This window comes from Oryctolagus cuniculus, chromosome 8, assembly GCF_051225735.1.
Source record: "Oryctolagus cuniculus isolate XC-2025 breed Fujian yellow rabbit chromosome 8, ASM5122573v1, whole genome shotgun sequence".
Taxonomy (NCBI): domain Eukaryota; kingdom Metazoa; phylum Chordata; class Mammalia; order Lagomorpha; family Leporidae; genus Oryctolagus; species Oryctolagus cuniculus.
The window spans coordinates 46,415,183-46,440,069 of NC_142874.1; the positions used below are offsets into that span (position 1 = coordinate 46,415,183).

Genomic DNA, 24,887 nt, shown 5'->3' on the forward strand with positions numbered 1-24,887 from the left:
TGTTTAAAAGTATCACCTTTTCAAGATATACAGGGAGGTATGTGTGGGTGGAATATGATGCTGGGCTTTCTATCACAACAATGCGGGAGCAGCAAGAAGGACAGGAGAAACGAGACCGGCTAGGAAGCTGGGCGTTGAGGACATGTGGTTTCACTCTATGTTCTCTACTTTTGAGCATGCTTAAACTCTTCCAGACTAAAAAGGAAGAAAGCATTAGGGGGTAGCCTATGAATTCCACGGTGGTGGGAGCTGCTCTCCACTGCTTTCTGGCTTGAGATAAGCTTCCTGCTATCTAGCAGGTCCTCCTGTCCTACAATGTATGTAATATACTCCCAGGATCGTGGCCTTATACAGACACCATGGCATCCTCACTTCACCCAGGCTCGTCTGTCCCCGCTGTGCTCCCTAACCAGAGACTCTTTGACAGTCAGCATCACGGCTGAAGAGTAAACCCACCGGCCAAAGGCCGGTGAACAACTCAGGGCACAACACTATCAGCATCATCACACAGCCTGGGGCTACGACCACGCTCCAGTTTTTTAACCTCAGCCCTCCTCAAGGAAACTAAAACGGAAAGAGAGTATCTGGACAAGGGTCGCAAGGTCTATCTGTGGAGACAAAATCCAGGCCCACTGTACCCGGAACGCCCTTCCTGCAGGCCCCAGGATGTCACTGCACACAAGCTGTAGGCAAAGCCTCTGGCGTGGAGTCCCTCTGGACTAACACTGCCACCTGCCCCACCTCCTGCCCCTTCCCCTACTCCAGCCCAACGATGCTTACGTATCACCTCCCTGTCCTAGAATGTCACTCCATGAAGGCAGGGACACTGGTTAGTTTGCCTCCTCATCCTCAGATTCTAAACAGGAATTAGAACAGAAGAGGAAATCAACAGGGCTCAGCATGGTGACACAATGAGTTAAGCCATCTCCTGCAATGCCAGCATCCCATGTAAGTGTTGGTTTGAGCCCTAGGCTGCTCCACTTCCAATCCAGCTCCCTGCTAATGCACCTGGGAAAGCAATTCAGCCTGGCTCAGCCCTGGCCATTGTAGCTATTTGGGGAAGTTAACAGAGGATGTCTGTCTGTCTGTGTGTGTGTGTGTGTGTCTGTGTCTCAGTAGCTGACTTTCAAATAAATCAAATTTTTTTAAAAAAAAATCAATAAATCTTTGCTAACTATCTAGGATCCCAAGAAAATACAAATACCAAAGAGGGTTGAGAACAAATCACCACATTCTATTAACATAAACTAAGAATGCCTAGGGGCAAGCATTGTGATGCAGCCAGTTATCCTGTATGTGTGCCACTGAGTCCTGGCTACTCCACTCTGATTCAGCCCCCTGATAACACACTTGGGAAAGCAGTGGAAGATGCCCAAGTGCTTGAGCCCTTCCACTCATGTGCAAGACCCAGATGAAGCTCCTGGCTTCTAGCTTCATCCTGACCCGGTCCTGGCTGTTGTGGCCATTTGGGGAATGAACCAGTGGATGGAAGACAGAGAATATCTCTCTCTCTCTCTCTCTCTTCTCCTTCCCTCACTGCCTCCCCTCCTCTCTCCCTCTTTCCCCCTTTCTCTGTAATTCTACCTTTCAAATAAATACATAAATCTTAAAAAAAAAAAAAAAAACTAAGCACACCCACTTCCATCACTGACCCACAACCCTTTCATGTAGCAGAAAGATGACTCGTGGCCCTATTTTTATACATGATCATTTCAGTCTTTCCTAAACAGCTGAAAACTCCGTGACACAGGAACCCTTGGGTAATGGCTGAAACTGTCACTGTGAGACAGAGAAACCCAATGTGGCTGCAGCAGCTTGCCCAGGCCCTTTGTAGTACTCACCAGGTACACAAGTCATCTCAGAAATTAGTGAACAGAGATTACATGAGGGCTGACAGGGGACAAACGTCCCCGTCACTTTCCCATCAAAAGCAATGTCCTCCTCCTACTGCTGCCCTACTGCAGTGCCATCACACAGAAACCCTGGCCAGCCACACCAAGGGGGACACAGTAACATCCATGATGCCGGCCACTCTAGCAGAGGGCAAGGGAGGGGATCCAAGAGCCTGCTTCTCGGCACGTCCCAGGCTCTACTTCTTAGCGGCTTCACCTTAGGCGAGGTGCTGTGTCTTGGTTTCCAACTCTGTAAACCAGCAAGCAGTTAACAGCACTCATCTCACAGGGCTGGTGTGAGAATTCAGTGACAATATTAGCTAAGCAGCTCAGAACACTACCTGGCACACAGTCAAGCATAGCTATCATCTCTATTGCGTTCAGAAAGATTACTTCTACCACACCTGAACCTGCCCAGAACACTTAAACTTCAACATTATTCTAAGGAATACTCGTTCTCAAGATAATAGGAAAAAACACTTTGTAATTTCTTTTAAAGCCTGGAAGGATGTCCTAATGTGGTGGCAATTCCACTGCAAACCTTTGTTGAATTATGGAGTATCACTAGGATGGAAATGAACAAATCTTATTCAATACTCCCCAGATTCACTGCCAACCACATGTTAAACAAGATCATCCACTCAAGGCGCCTAACACATGTCACGCACCCGCGGAGGGTAGCTATTCTCATTACTGTGCATCACTGAGAAGACCATGAGTCAATGCTAAGCTGGATCTCAAAAACTTCAAGGGCTGATTTCTCTCCTTCTCCACACAGCCTAGAAATGTACAGAGGTATCCGTCAGCTTTAGTACAGCCCAGCTGTTCCAATTCTGCCTCTGAGTTCTCCTGCTTTTATGTTCTTGGTAAGAAGAAAGTTTTACAGGAACATCTAATTTAAAAAAAAAAAAAAGGATTTTTATTCATTTTACTTGAAAGTCAGAGATACACAGAGAGAGAAGGAGAGGCAGAGAGAGAGAGAGAGAGAAAGAGAAAGAGAGAGAGAGAGAGAGAGGTCTTCCATTCCTTGGTTCACTCCCCAATTGGCCACAATGGCTGGAGCTGTGCTGATCCGAAGCCAGGAGCTTCTTCTAGGTCTCCCATGTGGGTGCAGGGGCCCAAAGACTTGGGCCATTTTCCACTGTTTTCCCAGGCCACAGCAGAGATCTGGATCGGAAGTGGAGCAGCCAGGTCTCGAACCAGTGCCCATATGGGATGCCGGCACTGCAGGCAGCGGTTTTACCCACTATGTCATAGCACCAGCCCCAGGAACATCTAATTTTTTTTAAGATTTATTCACTTACTTGAACAGCAGAGACAGACAGTATGAATATATTCCATCTACTAGTTTACTCCTGAAATTTCCACAACGGCCACTGCTGAGGTCTCCATCCAGGTCTCACATGTGGGTGGCAGGGGCCCAAGTACTTGGGTCATTCTCCACCACCATCCCAGGTACATTAGCAAGCAGCTGGACTGGAAGCAAAGTAGCCAAGGCTCAAACCAGCACTGCAATATGGGACACTGGCATCAGAAGCAGAGGCTTGGCTGGCGCCGCAGCTCACTAGGCTAATCCTCCGCCTGCGGCACCAGCACCCAGGGTTCTAGTCCCGGTCGGGGCACCAGATTCTGTCCCGGTTGCTCCTCTTCCTGTCCAGCTCTCTGCTGTGGCCTGGGAGTGCAGTGGAGGATGGCCCAGGTTCTTGGGCCCTGCACCTGCATGGGAGACCAGGAGGAAGTACCTGGTTTCTGGCTTCAGATTGGCGCAGCACGCCAGCCACAACACACCAGCAGTAGCGGCCACTTGGTGGGTGAACCAACAGAAAAAGGAAGACCTTTCTCTTTCTCTTTCTCTCTCTCTCTCTCTCACTGTCTAACACTGCCTGTCCAAAAAAAAATAAAATAAAATAAAATAAAAATAATAAAAAAAGAAAAAAGCAGAGACTTGATCTGTTGCACCACAATGCCAGCCTCAGCAATGTCTATTTAAATGAAAGTGCTTCGCAGCTCACACATAGTCAGAAGGCGCTGATGTAGTCTGACCTCCCTCCTATTAATGAAGAACTAGGGCTTTGGCCTAAAGGCCTAGCAACTAGTCCCAGAGCTGACCATGGGCAGCACCATCATGGAACCAGGAAACAGAGCTCTTAGAACTTCAGCTGTGGCTCTTTCCATTGCACCCAAAGTCATTCAAACATCCACCAAGGCCAGTCTACACCCAGATTCCTCTCCCTTTCAAATCTGTCTGATCGACATCCATCATTCTCCACTCACCATAATTTCTCTCTGTTCTTCCAGGTTCTTGAGAAAATTTGAAAACTCACGTAAGGAAGCATCTGTAAAGAGAAAGGAACGATGATTTGGTGGCCAAGGCAGAGGAAAGCAAACCCAAATGTCACTCTTACGTACCTATGCAGCGCTCATCATCCGTCTCTGCATCGCCGATGAACTCAAATTTAAAGTCTCGGAGGGAGTGAGCAAACTTCCGCTGGGCCGCCGAAAGGCCTGCAAAGAAATGCATTGTTCGTGAGTCCTTGTTTTAAGTCAAGGCTCAGGCAGAAGAGCCGTGGAGCTCTCCTCCACTCCATCTGCGAGAAGGCGCAATGCAACACGGTGGCCACGAGGCCCTTGCTCCTGCGCCTGGCGCCCTCTGGGGCTCTTGTCTCCTATTCTACACCCTGGTACAAAACAGGTGCTGGAGATACGCTGATTCCTTCTCCACCTTTTTCCTCCTCAGATCTGAGCGTTTCACACTGAAGCACTTTCTCTCTCAGCTCACTCAGGTCAGAACCTGCCCTCATCGGCAGTCGGGGTGGTGACTGGGAACCAGCACACCTGAAAGTACCTCTCAGGGCTTGAAGAGCTCTGGCTGCCTGCCGTGGTTTCCAGCTTAAAGTTCTCCAAAGCTCAAGGCCAGCCAAGCAGATGCTCTTAACCGATTGCCAAGTCACCACTCCAGCCAGAGAAACTCAGAAAACTCAGAAAGGATCTTCATAGAAAGCAGCACCAGGAAAGGAACCAGAGGTGAATTCTGCAAAAGAATTATAGAGGTCCTCACCTCTTCTAATTCGTGATTAGTGGTGGAAAATTCTGCTTCTAGAATAGAGTTCACATCTATTTCATGGGCCATGCATCATGGTAGGTGATAAATGTATTTTAATCCCATCCAATATCCAAGAAATATACAAGGGCAACTTCAATAAGTTCATGGGCAATGGAATTAAAAGTTTATTCAGTGGGAACAAGTTTGAAATTCACAAAAACAAGGAGTCTTCTAAAAGTTTGTGGAAAATGTGTATTATTTCAAAGTTGCTACACCAAAATAAACTTGTCTTTTAATTCATTTTTTCACAGCCTTTTTGAAGTGTCCTGGTACAACATAAAGATTATTATCCTATTTTACAAATGGGGAAACTAAAGTTCAGAGGTGTTGAGTAATTTGCTTAAGGTTGCACAGCTACAACACAGCAAAGACTTTATTGTTACCACAGAGTCATCTGTCCAAAGCCCATGCCCTGACCAGGGTACATTTCTGCCTCTGACCTATAGCACTTTCTAAGAAGCTGCTTACAGCCTCCTGCACACCACACATCTCCTGCCTCCTGTTGAGGACAGTCAAAATAAAATAAATAAGTAAATAAAAATAAAATGGTACATCAAGCAAGTAGAAAAAAATAAAATGCAATCTAAAACTGCCAATGTATTCACATGTAGTTAATAAATAGATACATATGGATAAGAAAACAAGCTATGTGGCCAGCTATGTGGCACCCTAGAACACCTGACAGAGTCCTAGCTGCTCCACTTCCAATCCAGCTCCCTACTACAATGCCTGAGGAGGCAGCAGAAAACCCATGGGAGATAGCAGGATGGATTTCCAAGTTCCTGACTTCAGCTTGGCCCATCCCCAGCTGCTGCAGCCTTTACAGAGTAAACCTACAGATGGAAGATCTCTGTCACTCTGCCTTTGAAATAAATAAGTAAACAAATATTTTTCAGAAGAAAAAAAAAGCAAGTGATGTAATAACAGACTACTGATTTGGGTAAGATGGTAAGACAGCAGGAACAATTTTTTATTTTATTCATGGCACTAGAGCTAACAAGGAATGAAAGCCAAAATAATTATTTTTACATTAGAAAATGCTAGTATTTTTAAACCAAATCTTTATTCTTAATCATTAAGTATAATGCTTCTGTCCCAATGTAACCCACGCCAAGTTGCTTTCTCCCATTTCTTAAACTTTCTAATAACACTCACCAGGTCTTCCAACTGCTGTCGTGTTTTATGGTTACTGCTGTTGTGTGAGTATGACAGTTTTAGGTTTATAGGAAAACTGAAAGCACAAAGATTTCCAGACACCTCCTGCCTGCACACACGCAGAGCCTCCTCCAGTATTAACACTCCCCATTGTCGTGACTTTTGAGACTTCGTTTTTCATCTATCAAATCCATAGTTATTTTACTGTTCTTGCATTCTTTTCCTCCTTAAGTAAAAAACCCTCTGAAAGACTTACATGGGAAAGGCAAAGCTATAAACTTTTAGAAGGTGCACCAGCATTGTGGTACAGTGGGTTAAGCCACTGCTTGCAACCCTGGCATCTTACATTGAACCACCAGAGTCCCAGCTGCTCCCACTTCTGATCCTGCCTCCTGCTAATGGCCTGGGGAAGCACTTGGGAGACTGGATGGAGTTCTGGGCTCCTGGCTTAAGTGAGTCTTCTCCCTCTCCCTCTCCCTCTCCCTCTCTTTCCCCCTCTGTCACTCTTTCAAATAAATACCTAAGTTAAAAAAAAAAAAACAACCATGAGAAAGATGACATGGCATTCTAATGCCTCCCCTTGGAGTGTGGAATACAAGCACAAAGCTCACGCACTGGAAAACATGAAGCACCGTCAGCCTGGTCATCACTCTCCACCCACGGTCACACCTCTGTGCAATGAGACTCCGCACTCTCCCCCCTTCCATCAGAGCTGGTCTTGCGGCCAAAAGAAAATGGGGGGAATGCCTGCCAGTTCAGAGTCTTCACCTCAAGGAACTCGGCACACCTCTCGGAACCAGCTGTCTTCCTCGTGAACAAGCCCAGGCCCGCCTGCTCACCGATGACAGATGTGTGGCTCAGTTGCTCCCAGCTGTGCCTGAGGCCAGACTGCCAGCTTTGAGGAGCACTTTGCCCCACACAGGGGCAAGCACCCAGAGGGGCCCAGCCCAAACGGAAGTAAACCAGCACCTGCTGTTGTAAGCTACCTGGTATCAGAGGTGACCATTCACAAGGACTTAGCTAACTAATAGGGGATTAATAAAACTTGACTGAATTAAAATATTTAAAAATATATAGGATGTGAAGACAAGCACACAGCTGAAAGATATAAGGAACTGCTAAATCAGAGGAGTAACGCAGAACCCAATAGGCACTCCACAAAAGAAACACAAATAGCCTACAGCCACATGAAAAGATGCTCAAACTTATTAGTGACTACAAAAGTGAAGGCTAAAAACCTCCAGAAGCCTCAATGCACTCGTCTGATTAGCAAAAATCAGTAAGTCTGGCAACTCCAAGTGTTGATGTGACTGTGTGTGCAACAAGACCCACTTAAATTGCTAAAAAGAGTAAAAGTTAGTATAGTTTGGCATTTTCTAGTCAATTTGATGATATTCTACAATCCAGAAATCTTCCATCTAGGTCAATGTTTAATATAAACTGCTGTACACAGGCAGTTGTGGACACATACTAGAAAATCCACAGTAGAAGCCATCTTAAAAAAAAAATCCATAGAACTGATCGTAGCAACACCCAAACACTGGGAAAAAACAAACATCTGTCAACAGTGAAACTACTGAATAAATTATGATGCAGTCACACATCATAAAATTAAAAAAAAAAAAACAAGTTTACAAATCAGATGAATCTCACACCTGGAAAGAAGAGTCACAATGACACACACAGAAGGGTTCTACAGCATAAAATTCAAAACAAGCTCTACCATGGAGGCAGGCATTTGGCCTGCTGGTTAAGGCAGGAGTTGAGATCAGAGTGCCTGGGCTGGAGTCCTGATCAGACCCCAATTCCAGCTTCCTGCTATTGCACACCCTGAGGGTGGCAAGTGATAGCTCCAGTACTTGGGTCTTTGCCACCCATATGGGAGACCTGAACTGAAGTTCTGGATTGCAACTTCAGCCTGATCCACCCTTGGCCAATGAGGGTATTTGAGGAGTGAACCAGCACATAGGAGTTCTCTGCCAATCAAACAGACTTTTTAAAAGGGGGAGGGGCGGCCGTGGAGCTATACTAAAATTCTCATTCAGGCACATACATGGGTCACAAAGTCAAAAGCCACCAGGGTTCAACTAAAGATATTCAGCTGGGTCTGTGGCTCCCAGCTGTATTACTGCTCTTTAAAACACTTTTCCCATGTACGTCTCCACTGTTGCTTAATTGCATAATTTTTTAAAAATCTAAAAACATGAAAGCCCTTTTTTTTAAAAAAGGCCATCCTAAAACAACTTAGTTTCGATTATAATCTAGGCAAACACAACTAGTAGCAGATCCAGCTGCACTGCCTGCTCTTGGATCACACAGGCCAAACACTCCAGCATGAGAGTCTTAACGGGTCCCTCCCCAACCCACATCCTCACTAGCTCCCTCCTCAACACAGGACTCGGGAATCCACCCCCTCTCACCAGCCTCCCTCAAACAGTGCTGTCCCACACCCTCAAGCCCTGTCTCTTCCACTGCTGTCCGGCTTTCTTCACAGCACATGCTACCTGAAAAGTCCTTACCAGTCAGGATTTGCTCACTGCTGCCTATCTTCCCACTCCCGAAGATCATTTCCCTGAAGCACAAACCAACACTCTGTGCTTAACTCTACCCCCAACACAGGCTGTACGTGACAATGACACAAAGTGGAATGGTTTGCCTTCTCAGTGCATTTCACGTACCTACTTCCAAATATTGGTCATTTGCAGGCTTATCATTTATCATCATTTTATGCTATTCCATTCTGCTAATGTTTATTTGCCAGATCTCAACTGGGGTGTGCAAGCTGGTGTCATCTAATAGGTATGTATGTGGATACGTATATAAACAGGTATATATACACTTATGTGCACATGAACCCACACTACCATAAACTGTATTTTTATCACTTTGTCCAAAATGACCACATTAAAGGCTACAGGATTAAGAAAGTAGGCTATTTAGAAAGTTAGAACTTAAATGTATTGGTTTTTAAGAATGGGAATAGAAGAGGGAGGAGGGTGGAAGGGGGGCTAGAATAAGAAGAATCATTATGTTCCCAAATGTGTACTTATGAAATGCAAGGGCCAGTGCTGCGGCTCAATAGGCTAATCCTCCACCTGCGGTACCGGCACACCGGGTTCTAGTCCCGGTTGGGGCACTGGATTCTGTCCCGGTTGCCCCTCTTCCAGGCCAGCTCTCTGCTGTGGCCCAGGAGTGCAGTTTGGAGGATGGCCCAAGTGCTTGGGCCCTGCACCCCATGGGAGACCAGGAGAAGCACCTGGCTCCTGCCTTTGGATCACGCGGTGCACCGGCCACAGCGCGCCAGCCGTGGCAGCCATTGGAGGGTGAACCAACGGCAAAAGGAAGACCTTTCTCTCTGTCTCTATCCACTCTGCCTGTCAAAAAAAAAAGAAATGCAAGAACTTTGTATACTTTAAATAACAGGTTTCTGGGGAAAAAATGTATTGGTTTTCGAACACTTAATTCCTAATTCCTAACTTCATTAGTTATGAAACTAAATTAAATTTGAGCTCACTTGCACAGCTAATCTGAAGTTTTTCCCCCTATGTAAAATAGTGCATGCTTTTCCCTGCTACTAAATACTATAGCTACACCATTTCTTCATTGTAAAATATAAGCATTTTCCCATTTTTTCCTTTCTATTGAACACATCCTGCTGTTACTAGAGATCATTATGCAAAATTCTTACTGTTTAAAAATCTGACCACACCAAATTCCATTCTTTTGAATAATTAGAAATATAATCAACTTCCTGTTAGTACATTTTAAGTTAGTATTCTCTCTCCAGTAATTCATACTTCTTATATATCCACTGCCTTTCCAAACATAACATAAAAATCATAAAACAGTTTACTGCATTTAAAGCAGTCCATTTATCTTTTCTTTTTCCAGTATCATTGCACAGAAAACCCTACACAAGTGACAAAGGCCAGCAACATCCCCCTCCTGGGACAAGACAATGAAGGGGGCTCACTAGAACAAAGTAACCCTCATCATTGTGCCTGGTGCTGTGGCACAGCAGGTAAAGCCACCACCTGCAGTGCCGGCATCCAATACGGGACACCAGTTCGAGTCCCAGCTGCTCCTCTTCTGATCCAGCTCTCTGCTATGGCCTGGGAAAGCAGTAGAAGATGGCCCAAGTCCTTGGGCCCCTGCAACCTAATAGGAGACCTGGAGGAAGCTCCTGGCTTTGGATTGGCACAGCTCCGGCTGTTGTGGCCAATTGGGGAGTGAACCAGGGGATGGAAGACCTCTGTCTGTCTGTCTGTCTGTCTCTCTCTCTCTCTCTCTCTCTGCCTCTCCTTCTCTCTCTGTTTAACTCTGATTTTCAAATAAATAAATCTTGAAAAGTAACCCTCATCAAGCACTTGCTCCATACTAACATACTAACATGCTAACTTGCTTCACTGACTCTTTATAATAAGCCTGCAGGGTACGTGTTGATGTTACCTTAAAATACAGATGGGGTCTACAGGTTCAGAGATGGACTGGAGATGTAACCAAGGTCACACAGCTCTCTAGGCTGCTGGTCCTGGGTCCTGGAGAACAAGGATCAACCCCTAGGTGTCTCAGCCACCCACCAACAGCATTTTCATAACACCACTCCGATTTTCAGAAGATTTCACATCATTTCCATGTCATTCACCCAGATCTCAACCGATACGGAAGCACACTGCTTTCTGAATGGCTCTAATGCAGAATTCTAGCTGGATGGTCAAGTCGTACACATGCTCCACAGGCCCCCATCCTCTCCTGCCTACTAAGTCCTGAACAGTGAATTGACACCATTCTTTCAAGGTTGGTACAGGTGGATAAGCATGCACAAAAAGAACCGTTAGCTTAATAAAACCGGTGAGGGGATGGGTATCTGGTGTGGTGGTTAAGAGAACATTTGGAATGTCTGCAATCCCATACCAGAGCACCTAGGTTCACATCCTAACTTGGTTTCCAATCCAGTTCCCTGCTAACATGCACCCTGGGAGGCAGCAGGTGATGGCTCAAGTACTTGGATCCCTGCCAACACATGGAAGACCCAGATTGAGTCTGGGGCTCCTGGTTTCAGTCTGGCCCATCCCTAGCTATTCTAGACATATGGGGAATACCTTCAAATAAGTTAAAATTTTAAGAAAAGTAAATTAATGTAACATGCATTTTTCAAATAAACTTGCCATATCAGAATTTCAGATTTGAATCTTTTGGCCCTTGATCTACAAACAGGACAAAGCAGGCAATTTAATTTTTCCCAGAATTAGGATCAGTTTGAGAGATTAAAGTTATATTTATTTTTTTAAAAGATTTAATTATTTATTTGAAAGGCACAGAGGCAGATAGAGGGAGAGAGAGAAAGAGGTCTTCCATCTTCTGGTTCACTCCCCAGATGGCCAGAATGGCCGGAGCTGAGCTGATCCAAAGCTAAGAACCAGGAGCTTCTTCCAGGTCTCCCATGTGGGTACAGGGGCCCAAGGACTTGGGCCACCTTCTACTGCTTTCCCAGGCCATAGCAGGGAGCTGGATTGCAAGTAGAGCAGCCAGGACTAGAATCGCACCTATATGGGATGCCAGCACTGCAGGCAGCAGCTTTACCTGCTACACTACAGCGCCAGCCCCTGAAAGTTATATTTAGACTCACTGAGATTCAGGATACCATTCAGAGACCCAACCACGGTTTATGTTTGGGTTTGCATAACCTGTAGATTCAGGCCTGTGTTGCCACTGCTTGCCCTTGATGATTCTACAGAGGATGATTTCTTACAGTAGAGGCACCAGTTCTCAGTTAAGACCATGAAATATTAACAAATACAGGCACTTGGTTAGGGTGAGGGGAAGTCTCTCTGGGTGCTCCACTTTGTACTCCTAGGCAGCACTAAAGATGCACTGTAACCCCTAAGGTTCCCAGCCTGGCACTGGTTATGAAGTCCTAACTCCCATCTCCTAACCCTTCTGCCCCCCAAACCAAAACACTAATAATGATCCTTGGAGAAGTCTGGCCTGTTCTATAATCCTGAGTTTGAAAAGAAAATTAAACAGTGAACACATGCTCTTTCCTCATTCATTAAATCTGAAATACAGGATTCTCTGTAGATCACACTGGATTCCAAACTTTTTTTTTTAATAGACAAACTGCACCTAGAAGCTTACATTCCTTTGCATGCAGAGACTCAACTAGATTATCAACTATGTAAAGGTCTGCCAAGGGAACTGCCCTCCATTCTGCTTATCAAAACATACTCCAAAATTCTGCAATGTTTTATGTAAAGAGGCACAAATACTTTAAGAACTTAATATCTTTAATGTCAGATTCACGCCAAGGAAATAATGCTGATGTTAATCCAAGTGACTTGGAAGTGAAACAAAATTCCTCTACAACTGTGAACTGGCTTCATATTTTCCTTCATGGTTTCCAGGCTTCAGTGGCACTACAGGCTTCCTGTTCAAGTCACAAAAAAAGAGCAAGTAACTCATTTTGTAGGTTTTACAAATGGTGCATAGATCTCATGAGTCTAGAATGCATTACTGGCCTACTCCAGGCCTGTAGGTCAAGTTACAGGCTGTTCTAGGATCACTCCAGGCCTGTAGGTCAAGTTACAGGCTGTTCTAGGAGCACTTCATGCGCAAACACTGTCTCTACTACTCTTGTGTCAAAGCACTCCTGGCCCTAACACTTCAAGTCCAGCCCGCCTGGGGTGTCTGTGTGGTAAGTTCTTCTTGATCACAGAATGAACATCTCATCTCATTAAAATACCTAGAAGTGACAATTTTGTGGGGGTAAAAGGAGAACAAGCTGAGCCCCCAAAAAGGCATATTCCACAAAACAAATCCATAAACTTGGTGTGCAGGGCTCAAAACCCAATACCACGCATAAGAGACAACCACACACTGCTGACGCAAATAGTCGATTAATGATGAAGAATGTAGTCTGGGGATAGATGAGAACCCCACAAGCACATCCACACAGGAAACCCTCACACAAGCTTCATGAAACCACTAAGTCTTCAGGTGCATTGCACACACCCTACAGAAGCAGAGAGACCAGGGCAAGGTATTGCGTTTAGAGAGAGAGTACCTGCAGCTATGGGCTGCTAGATGGGAAGAGGAGACCAGCAACCACCTTACCCGCTGGCTTCCAGTTGCTTTGGCCACAGCTCTCTTTGTTCAAAGAAAATCTTATTGAGACAAGAACAAAAATAAAACAGATACCACAGCCACCACTTATGTATTTATTTAAGCCACTACAAATGACCACAAATGTAGGGACTTAAGAAACTATACAAACAGGATAGGTGTTGTGGTATAGTGGGCTAAGCCTCTGCCTGCAGCACTGGCATCCCACATGGGTGCCAGTTTGTGTCTCGGGTGCTCCTCTTCCATCCAGCTCTCTGCTAGTGGACCTGGGAAATCAGTGGAAGATGGTCCAAGTGCTTGGGCCCCCACACCCATGTGGGAGATCCATAACAAGCTCCTGGTTTCAGATCAGCTCAGAACTGGCCGTTGCAACCATCTGAGGAGTGAACCAGCAGATGGAAGACCTCTCTCTCTGTCTCTCCCTCTCTTGCTCTGTAACTCTGCCTCTCAAATAAATAAAATACGCCCTTTTAAAAAAATACAGTTATGATCTTACAGTTATCAGTGGTCAAAATTCTAAAATGGGTCTCATGGGCTAAAACCAGGGTGTTAACAGGGCTTTACTCCTTTGGGACAGTTGAGGGGAGAACGCATTGCTTTGCCTTTCCCAACTTACAGAGCTGCCCACGTTCTCTGGGGTCACAACCCCAGTGCCCAATTGCATCTCTCTGCCCCTGCTCTTCTACCACTTCTTCTCTGGCCCTCTCAGGAAGCACTATGATTCCTTCAGGTCCTTGAATAATCCAGGATAACCCCCCAACACACACACACACACACACACACACACATCCCAATCTTGAGGCCTTTAATTTCATCAACCTCGGCTCCAGGAATCGGAAGGCCATTATTCTGGCCTACCATGCCTTATACTCATAGTGTCAGCTACTCGTCTCACCACTTTACATGTAGTCATGCAGTGAACTCAATGAGGCAGCTGCTATTATTATGCCCACTTTACAGAGGAGGAAGCCAAGATGCCCAGAGATTAAGCAACTTGTCTAAAACCATACAACTAGTAAGGAGTAACACAACAGATCAGCAGAGCTGCCCAGGTAGAGACAAGACAATAAACCCCACTCCACGGGTGTCATCTCCCACAGGTGGCCCCTGATGAGATCAAACTGCAGAACTCAATGTACAAACCCTGACACAGTCTCCGTCCTCACTTTCCCATTCAGAAAAGGAAGGCACAACAGCAGGCAACCAGCTCAATTTCCCACAGCAAGTTCCAGGAGAACTCTAGAGAGACTTCAAGTCTTTCTCAAGCACATCAGAACCCTTCCTGGGTTTTGTATGATCTGGTGTTACCTCAAGAGTCACAGAGGGACCACAGCAGGTGCTATTGTTAGGAATATTCAGGCCACCTATCGGATAGCACTCCCCAGGGACAGGTAGCAGATTTTACGTGAACACATGTGTGTGCATATGTGTGCCTTGTGTGCACATACACAAGTTTTGCATAAAGGGAAAAAAACTTTTAGGAATGAATAAATGATCCACCTCCTCTAATCACACTTAGAAAAAACAAGGATGTCTGACAGGCCCACAAGCATTATAATGGCTGAAAACTACATGCTGAAAATTAGGAGGTTTGGCCTTTCCAGGAAATGCCTAAATACAAGTTTCCAAAAACCAGTGATCCCAGAGACTTATTTGGTCTCCCTTTTCATTAAAATTTTAACTCAAATCTCTCAAAACCTCTGGTTACCACTGGCCCCACCACTCCCTATTATTATCTTCTGCTCATTGCTTCACATATTGGAAGCATTTCAATTTTCAAGCCATGGCCTGGACTAAAGACCCCTGGGGCTGGTGCTGTGCTGTCCTACAGCAGATTAAACCACTGCCTGGTGTATCTATACCCCATATCACAGTGCCACTTCAAGTCTTAGCTACTCCATGCTTCCAATGTGGTTTCCTGCTAATGCACCTGGGAGGCAGTGAACAATGGTCCAAACACTGAGTTCCCACCATCCAATGAGAGACCAGGATTAAGTTCTGAGCTCCTGACTTCAGCCTGGTCCAGCCCTAGCTGTCGTGACAGAGTCAGGCAGAGAGTGCTCTTCTATCAGCTGGTTCACTCCCCCAAGTAGCTGCGAACAACCAGGGCTGGCCAGGGCAAAGCCAGAAGCCAGTAACTCCATCTAGGTTTCCTACATGGGTAGAAAAAGCACAAGCATTTGGACTATCTTCCACTGCTTTCCTGGGTGCATTAAGCAGAGAGTTGGGTTGGAAGTGGAGCAGCTGAGACTCAAACCAGGGCCTCTATGGGAAGCTAGCATTGCAGGCAACAGCTTAACCCACTATGCCACAACACCAGCCCTGTCACTCTACCTTTCCAATGAATAAAGAAATCTTTAAAAATAAGACACTTCAGCAGGAGACAACCTACTCTAATTATGCTACTTTACATGTAAGGAACCCAAGGCACAGTAAATTAGAGGCAGTGTGGTTTATCAAAAATACCAAGTCCTGAAACCTCACAAATCAAACACTGGCTGTATACTAGGTGTGTGGCTTTGGGCAGGACATATAAGGTAAGCCTCAGATTTCCCCCTTTATAAATTCAAAATAACCAGGTGGTCCCATCAACTTACCCTTATTCCCCCTTCCCAAGCAAACTGTGTGACCCAGAGCCTGCACTTCCTATAAGCTGGCAGATTCTGTAGCACGTGACCGCCTTAGCTTCCACAGGGGCAGACTGAGCACAGGCAGCTGCCCCAGGAACAACCCCCACAGGATGGCCAGAAACACACATTGGATAGGTATACAGAGAGATAAGAAATAGACAGCAATCTTGTAACAACTGCTGGAGCTATGAAAGGATACTAGGGGCCTTCATGGAAAAGCAGCATTCTGGAGTGGGCACACAGCAGAGTGCCAGGACTTGAGTCCCAGCTCTGGCTTCCGATTCCAGATGCCAGCTAATGCAAATTCTGAGAGGCAGTGGTGACGATGGCGCAAGCAGCTGCATTCCTGCCATCTACCTGGGAGACCCGGATTAAGCTCCCAGCTCCAGGCCTCAGTGGCACAGCCATTGCTGGTTCTTGAGGACTGAACCAGAAGGTGTGGGAAGATCTGTTATATGCACAGATACCAAAATTACTTTTACCAAAATAAACCTTTTTAAATTTATTTTTCCATGAAGTTTGTGAAGTACCAAGGGCTATAGCTGGAATAAATCATGTCAGAGGCAGTGCAGGGAGGCTGAAAGGGAGGGAGAGGGGAGAGAAGACAATGTACACAGCATCTTAGGAGCCGCTACGCACCATGGAGAAAGGCTGTGGAGATGGGGCTTCACAGGCAGACGCTGGGACAGGACAGAACGGACCGCACAGAGAAGATGGCACCTGAGCAAATACCTGGAGCAAACAAGGGAGCAGCCATTCATGGGCCTGACACAAGCAGGACAAGAGGCCTGCGTGGCTGGAACAGACTCAAGGACACAGGGCAAGAGCAGTAGATAAGAAGGCCCAAGATAATGCTGGCCCAGTTCCAGGCCATGAGCTGTACTGGGGGAACTTCTGCAGGGTTCTGAGTCGACGAGCGCACTGTTTGATTTAACAGCGTTTTCCTAGCTGCTGTGTTGGAAATGACTGAAGGTGGAGAACTGTGGCGGCAGGAAGACAGGTCGGGAGGCCACTGTCCCAGGCCAGGTTAAGGGAACACAGTGTTGCTCAGAGATTTTCTGGAAATTGTACCAACAACTGGTGAGACTCAGAGGTCTTGAAGCCAAGTCACTACCCCAACATCTTTAATGGAGACTTTATCAGACCCAAAAGGATCTCTCCCTCAATTTCTAGTCCCTCTGTACAGTGTCAAATTCACCAATTTGGGCAGTGACACAAGGGCAAAGCCAGAGCCCAGATGCTGACTCACAAAGACTGAGCCTGCTCTTAAATGGGTCTCTGATCTGAGAATTTCACAGGAACTCACAGGTGCTGATCCAGCTAAGTAGCACCCAGCCTACCCAGAGACCCGGAGAGACTGGGGCCCACCTTGGCCATTTGGAGAGAAACAGACTGGCCCATATCACTGACCCATCAGAGGAAGGCTACACACACTGAGGGCCAAGCAGAGCCCTTATACAAGTGGATCATGTACTGTTCAACATCCATTTTAATCTGGAAGAGTCTGCCTTGAATCCCTGGGAGAATTTTGGTTATTGAGTGACAGCTGACTCCTTGCTTGGCATGGTGCAAATCAAGCACTTTCTTCCTCCACCTTGGCGTCAGTAATAGGCTTGAGGCATGATGGATCCAAGGACCCAGTCTTGGGGTGCTACAGCAACCTCTCCAACCAGTTTAAAAAAAAAAAAAAAAACACACACACTTGTTTGTTTGAAAGTCGGAGTGACAGAAAGACATGGGCAGGGATCCTCCAGCAACTGGTTTACTCCCCCAAATGCCCCAACACCCAGGGCTAAGCCAGGAACTCCACCTTGGTCTCCCACATGAGAGTCAGGGGACCAGGTACTTGTGCCATCTTCTGCTGCTTTCCCAGACCCATCAGCAGGTAGCTGGGTAAGAAGCTGAGCAGCTGGACTTCAACCTACATTATCACACAGAATACTCCCATTACAAGCACCCGCCTAACCCACTACACCACGGCACCAGCCCCTCCATCCAGTTTTGGCTACGTTCTGTAACAACCTCAACCAGATGATTTTGGAACTTACATGCAAAAAATTCCCTAAGGAAAGCTATCACCTCTGAAACTGACAGCTTCAATGCCAACAAAGTCTGCTTTACGAGTGCTGTGGTGATCAGCAGGCTAATTCTTATTCCCCTGTGTTGTGAACTGAATTGTGTTCTCTGGAAACGCATGTTTAATTCTCACCCCGCTTGTGTCCTCACTTGGAGACAGGGTCTTTACACAAGTAACAATTAAGGGGTAGGCCGGCGCCGCGGCTCACTAGGCTAATCCTCCGCCTAGCGGCGCCGGCACACCGGGTTCTAGTCCCGGTCGGGGCGCCGGATTCTGTCCCGGTTGCCCCTCTTCCAGGCCAGCCCTCTGCTGTGGCCAGGGAGTGCAGTGGAGGATGGCCCAGGTGCTTGGGCCCTGCACCCCATGGGAGACCAGGAAAAGCACCTGGCTCCTGGCTCCTGCCATCGGATCAGCGCGGTGCGCCGGCCGCAGCGCGCCGGCCGCGGCGGCCATTGGAGGGTGAACCAACGGCAAAGGAAGACCTTTCTCTCTGTCTCTCTCTCTCACTGTCCACTCCGCCTGTCAAAAAAAATAAAAATAAAATAAAAAAAAATAAAATAAAAAAAAAAAAAAAACAATTAAGGGGAGGTCAGAAGGGTGAGGCCTAATCCATCCAGGATGACTGGTGTTCCTATACAGAGGGGAAATTTGGGCAAAACATAAACACAGAGGCAAGACACTATGAAGAGACACACGGGGAACACAGCCAACTCCGTGCCAAGAAGAAAGGCCTGGGAAAGATCCTTTGCTCACAGCCCCTGGAAGAAACCAACCCTGCCAAGACCTTGATCTTGGACTTCCAGGAACCAAAATTCTAAGAACATATTTCCACTGTTTAAAGCACCCTGGTTGTGGTATTCTGTTTGATCAGCCCAAACACACACACAAACAACATGAATCTTTTAGAGTAGAAAATCAGAGGCTAAACAGGGGAAAAGCAGTATACAGATATGAACACTATTTGCAAATACTGTTTTTAGAGCTCAGAGAGGTTGAGCTCCATGACAAAACAGTATCATTTAAACATTCTGGTAACAAATATAGTAACTTGGCAAACAAGTCCGAAGAAAGAGGAGACCAAAAGAAAAACAAACCCTCATACAAGAATAGCCTCAAGACAAGTTACCTTTTTAACCACAGTATATACCTAAGGCCCAAAGTAAATATTAGTAGGGATTTAGGTGTCAGGTGTTCTGCCTTAATGAAAACCAGCTTTTTCACCACATTGCCACTGGAGTAACACAAAGTCCTAAGACCAACGAGAACCATGTGGTTGACAACCAAAGCCAAAAGTGGCTAAGCAACTCCCCCATTCCTCCCAAATTCTTCAAAATTTACTCTACAAGATTCAAAAACTAAAAAAAGACTCATCCTCATGGAGCACTACAATCTCCTGTTCCAGGAGCACAAGAGCTAAAGGAAACCTGGTAAGAAACGACACGTGACTTGCTGGGCACAGATCATGTAGCACAGCCCAGGAGGGCCTACCTGTGTAAGGGGGGCTGGTGGCTGCCCTGAGGAGTCCAGGGCCTAGATCAGAGAGAAATCCCCACTCACTGAGAAGAACAGAGAGCAATCACCATCACACACTGAGCAGAGTACGATGGGAGACCAACTCAGAAAAATACCACGTGAAATAGCAGGGCTTGAACAGAGTACAACAAAAAAGCAAGTTGGATTGCCATTGCTGTAAGCTACAGGGCGACATTGAAGGCATCAGTAACAAAGTGAGAGGACTCCTTTAGATGAGTGTGAGAAAGACCATCTGTACTGTACAACCAGTCAGTCAAGACTGTTTGGGGACAAAGGAGAAAGACTGAAATAATGAAAACACACGTGCAAAGAGCCCAGAAACAAGAACGAACTTGCCAGGGGGCTGTGCCCGGGGATCTTCTGTCTGGGTCACTGCCGTATGTTGACTTATAATTGTGTATTTTTCTGTCACATGCAAAGGCCATTATCTTTCCTTATAGCTGGTATTAATTCTTGCTGCCGGAACTACAACTCACCAATTACACATTTTAGAGAAAGGACAGCCTCTCCATTAAATGGTGCTGGGGAAACTGGATACCTAGATGCAAAAGAATGAAACTAAACTTGACCTCTCACCACATACAAAAATCAACTCCAGCGGCCAGCACTGTGGTATAGCAGTTTAAGCCTCCATCTGCAGTGTCGGCATCCCATATAAGCACCAGTTCTAACCCCAGCTGCTCTACTTCTGATCCACTTCCCTGCTAATGCACCTGGGAAAACAGCGGAAGATGGCCCAAGTCCTCGTACCCCAGCACCCATGTAGGAGACCTGGAGGAAGTCCCTGGCTCCAGGCTTTGGCCTGCCCCAGCCCTGGCAATTGTGGCCATTTGCAGATAGAAGATCCCTCTGTCGCTCTGCTTCTCCCTCTCTGTAATTCTGATATTCAAATAAATAAATAAATCTTTTTTAAAAAGTCAACTCAAAATGGATCAAAGACCTAAATGTAACACATGAAACCATAAAATTACTTAAAAGAATAACACTTTAAGACCCTGGTATAGGCAAAGATTTTTTTTTTTTTTTTTTTTGGACAAGACCTCAAAAGCACAGGCAATAAAAGTAAAAATACACAATTGAGAGTATATCAAACTGAGAAGTTCCTGGACAGCAAAAGAAACAATCAACAGAATGAAGAGATGGCCTACAGAATGGGAAGAAACATTTGCAAACTCTCAGACACGGGATTCATATCCAGAACACATAAGGAACTCTACAGCGAAAAAGCAAATAATGCATTTTAAAAATAGACAAAGGATCTCAACAGACATTCCTCAAAAGACATAAAAATGGCCAACAAGTATATGAAAAAAAAAATGTTCAGTATCACCAATAATCAGCAAAATGCAAAGCAAAACGGTAATGAGTTAACATCTCACCCCAGTTAGAATAGCTATTATCAAACAAATGCTGGCAAGGATACGGAGAAAGGAGAACTTACATACAATGATGGTAGAAATGTCAAGTATTACAGCCACTATGTAAAAAAGTATGGAAGTTCCTAATAAAAATAGACCTATTCTATGATGTAGCAATCTCGCCACTGAATATATACCCAAAGGAAATGAAACCACATCAGAGACACCCGTGTTCCACATCTACTGCAGCACTCATCAGAAGATACAGAATCAACTGAAGTGTCCATGTACATATGAATGGTAAGGAAAAAATAAAGATAATGCAGCATCATTCAGTCATAATGAAGAACAAAGTCACGTCATTTGCAGAATGCAGCTACAACTTATTTCTTAACTTAAGAAATAAGTCAGGTGCAGACAGATAAATACTGCATGTTCTCATTCACTTGTGGATGCTTTAAAAAATCAATCTCTTAGAAGAAGAGCTTAGAAAAGAGGCCATCAGACACTGGGAAAGATAGTGGAGGGGAGGGGTGAAGAGAGGTCAGGTAACAGGTACCACAATATAGTTAGACTTGCGGAATTAATTTTTGGTATTCACTAGCAGGGGTGGAGAATGCCCGGCCCATGAGCCATATAATCATTTCATCTGGCCTGGCCAAGGCAATTGCAAGAGGGACTCGAAATTCAATAAATCCATAGCAGGCTAGTTTTCAGGTGCATAGCTTTGTATGGCCCGTGAATGATGCTGTAAATATCCAAATGGCCACTGGCAGAAAAAAGGTTCCCCAGCAATGTATTTCAAAATAACTAGACAATTCCTGAGGTTCCCAACAGTGGGCTCACCTGGGACTGCTTCAATGCTAGGGACCTCACAGTTTCAGGGTAGATGCACATAGCTGCACTCTGCTGTATGCGATCCATAGTCCAACTTCAACCAGCTTTTATTCCAAATAAAAACACTGCTACCCTGAGTTTAACTGTTCATTGATTCCCTCTTCCCCTGGATACATTCACAGCCAAGGAAAGGGTGAGGACCTCCATCAGCTTTTCCTGGAACATTAGTAACTCCCAGGCTTCAGTTCAAAGGACACTTTGCAAGAGATCTGCTAACATTGTTACTCAGCAAGCGATGTCACAGAAAGTTAAGTACAGGGACAGGTAGCATAGAAGGAAAGAAAAGGCTAAATCATAGAAGAAAAGAAGTAGATTGTTGCCAAAAGGAAACACTGGATTTCTTTCTTTTTTCACAACTGATCAAGGAAAGACATAAATTTCTCAATTCTACTGAAAATAAAGTGTTGAAAAAGGCATTTGACTTAGCGGTAAAGATACTGCTTGGGATGCCCACATTCCACACTTGACTGCCTGGGTGAGTGCCACCACCAGTTCCTGATTTTAACTTCCTGCTAATCCACACCCTGGGTGCAGCAGGTGATGGCTCAAGAACCTGGGTCCCTGCCACCTGCTTGGGAGCCCTGCACTGAGTTCCAGGCCCCTTTCTTCTTCCTGGCCCAGCCCTGGCTGCTACAGGTATTTAGGGAAAAAGCTAGAAGCAGGGAGCACGTTCTCCGTTTCTATCTGCCTCTTGAGTAAATGAATTAAATAAAAAAGAAAAAGCATTTTATTATTAAAAATAAGTAAAATGCAGTGTCTGCTAAAGCTCCCAGAAACCCAGGAATCAAGCCTGTGAGCTATGAAATTGACATCCTCATTAAGCCTGACACCTCAGCATTTAAAGGTGGGTACACAATTGCTGTAGGCAGATAATGGGTACTTGCAGGTTCATTATGCTATTCAGTCAACTTCTTTCAAAATTGATTTTCACACTAATTTTTATTTCCTCGATTACATGCACATCAGTAGTAAAAATTGCCATTAATGCTTAAGTACTATCTTGATTTTTCCCTATCCACTCGGACAAGTTGCTATATAGTAATCTTGTTTTGTAGTTTTTCCTGACTCCTCTATGCCCTCTTTTTTAAATTAAGCTTTTGAATTCTGTATGTTTTTAATAACTTTTTCACTAGAAAGGGAAATAGTTTATTAACCACCTTACAGGCATATCTCTGTTACACTCTTAGGTACATTATTCTGGCTACATGCTCCCTTCATTTTGATTTTTAACAGACACATGAAAATTGTACATATTTATGAGATACATTCCATATGTTTTTAGGCAAATTTTTCCCATTATTCTTAAAAACGCAGTTTCGGGGCCGGCACTGTGGCATAGGAGGTAAAGCTGCCACCTGCAGTGCCGACATCCCATATGGGCGCCGGTTCAAGTCCTGGCTGCTCCACTTCCAATCCAGCTCTCTATTATGGTCTGGGAAAGCAGTAGAAGGTGGCCCAAGTCCTTGGGGCCCCTGCAACCGCATGGGAGACCTGGAAGAAGCTCCTGGTTTCTGGTTTTGGATCAGCGTAGTTCTGGCCGTTGCAGCCATTTGGGGAGTGAACCAGTGGATGGAAGACCTCTCTCTCTGCCTCTCCTTCTCTCTCTGTTTAACTCTGTCAAATAAATAAATTTTAAAAAAAAATGGTTTCTTCTCTCACACTTATAAAGAATACAGTTACATCCCTGAACATTATGGAAATATTCATTTTAATTTTCCTCTCATTGTCCAAAATTTGATTTAAAGCAAACAAAAACATTTCAGTTGTGGATTCTGAGGTATTCTCCGTTGTGTCTCTTCCTGTGTCATTTTCCTTTTAAATTTCTTAAGTTATTTATTTAACAGAGACACATGGTAGGGTTAAGGCAGAGAGAGACAGAGAAAGAAACAGAGATCGAGAAAGCAGAAGTTCAAACCACTTCCACCTGCTGGTTCACTCCTCAAAGGCCTGCAACAGAGGGTGCTGGGCCTGGCCCAAGCCAGGAGAACGGAACTCAATCTGGGTCTCCCAGACTCAACTGCTGTATCTGTAACTACTAGCTCCAAGGGTCTGCATTGGAAGGAAGCTGGGATTAGAAACGGAGCCAAGATTCAAATCCAGGTACTCCAATACAGGACACAGGCATCCCAAGCAGCGTCTTAACAGCCAGGCCACATGCCTTCTCCCACTGCCACATTCTGAACCCACAGTCTCAGCTCAGACTTCTATTACCTAATACAATCAATCAGATCTTATTCAGAACTTCATCATTTCTTCATTCTTCCAGACAACAATATGCGCCTACTGTTACGATGGGTATTTTATATATAAGTCACTCCAAACCCTTAGAAATCCTACACAGTGCATCCGAGATCCTCATTTAACATATGTGGAAAAATCTCAGGTCAAGTAGGTGTCCCAGTAACACACAAATCGAATCTGAGTCTCTCAGGTTCCCAACGTGTGATATTCTCAAAGCTTCATTCCCCAGCTCTGCTTGGCCATGTACCCTGACCCCTCATGAAGTGGCTCCGGGCCACAGAGTGTGAAGCACCAAGTGAGTGCAGCAGCACACCTCCATCTGGTTTCAAGTCTCCCAGGGGCCAGGGAACACTGGTGGGAACCACAGTGAACTCCCCACTCACGGCGATACCCAAAGTGCTGGTGCCTGACCTACCCGTCACAGCGTCCCTCTGAGACAAGGAATTCCCACTGAAGGAAACCTGAGTCAGTGAGCACACTGTTTACTTTGCCCTTGTTTTCATGGTAAGACTTCCATGATGTGGGAAACGACTCCTTATCTCCTGATGGGCAACAGCCTATGGACAGAGATGAGTCTCCCAGCCACAATGTTTGAAGTGCCGTTCGTGACACAATGAGTGATAAAATCAGTACACTGGGTCTTGCCAGAAAGGACACAGGTGTCTCTGGGCCAGTGAGTTGTGAACGGCAGGATCACTGCTGTCCTTCTAAGATTCTTAAGACTGCAACAGCCTAAACGAGAGTAACATCTTGAAAACAGAAGACTGGGTAGCTATGGTGTCCAGAGATGTGATTTAAATGAATCTGGAGTGAGGTTTATAGGAACTGGGAAATCAACTGAAGTCTGGACACTGGTGCAATCAGGGCAGCAAAGCTGCT

The 24,887-nt window shown here is 45.4% G+C and overlaps 1 protein-coding gene across 7 annotated transcripts in view; it reads right to left on the reverse strand.

Moving 5' to 3' along the window:
- The window catches only part of ARHGAP10 (Rho GTPase activating protein 10), a 346,158-nt gene that overhangs the window by 247,927 nt on the left and 73,344 nt on the right, over positions 1 to 24,887 (reverse strand). For all 7 annotated transcript variants that reach the window (XM_070047463.2, XM_070047465.2, XM_070047462.2 and 4 more), the window contains exons 2-3: positions 4,302 to 4,397; positions 4,167 to 4,228 (exon numbers count right to left, since the gene is read on the reverse strand). In XM_070047463.2, coding sequence (XP_069903564.1) covers positions 4,167 to 4,228; positions 4,302 to 4,397 — 158 coding nt within the window. The remainder of the gene's footprint in view (positions 1 to 4,166; positions 4,229 to 4,301; positions 4,398 to 24,887) is intronic.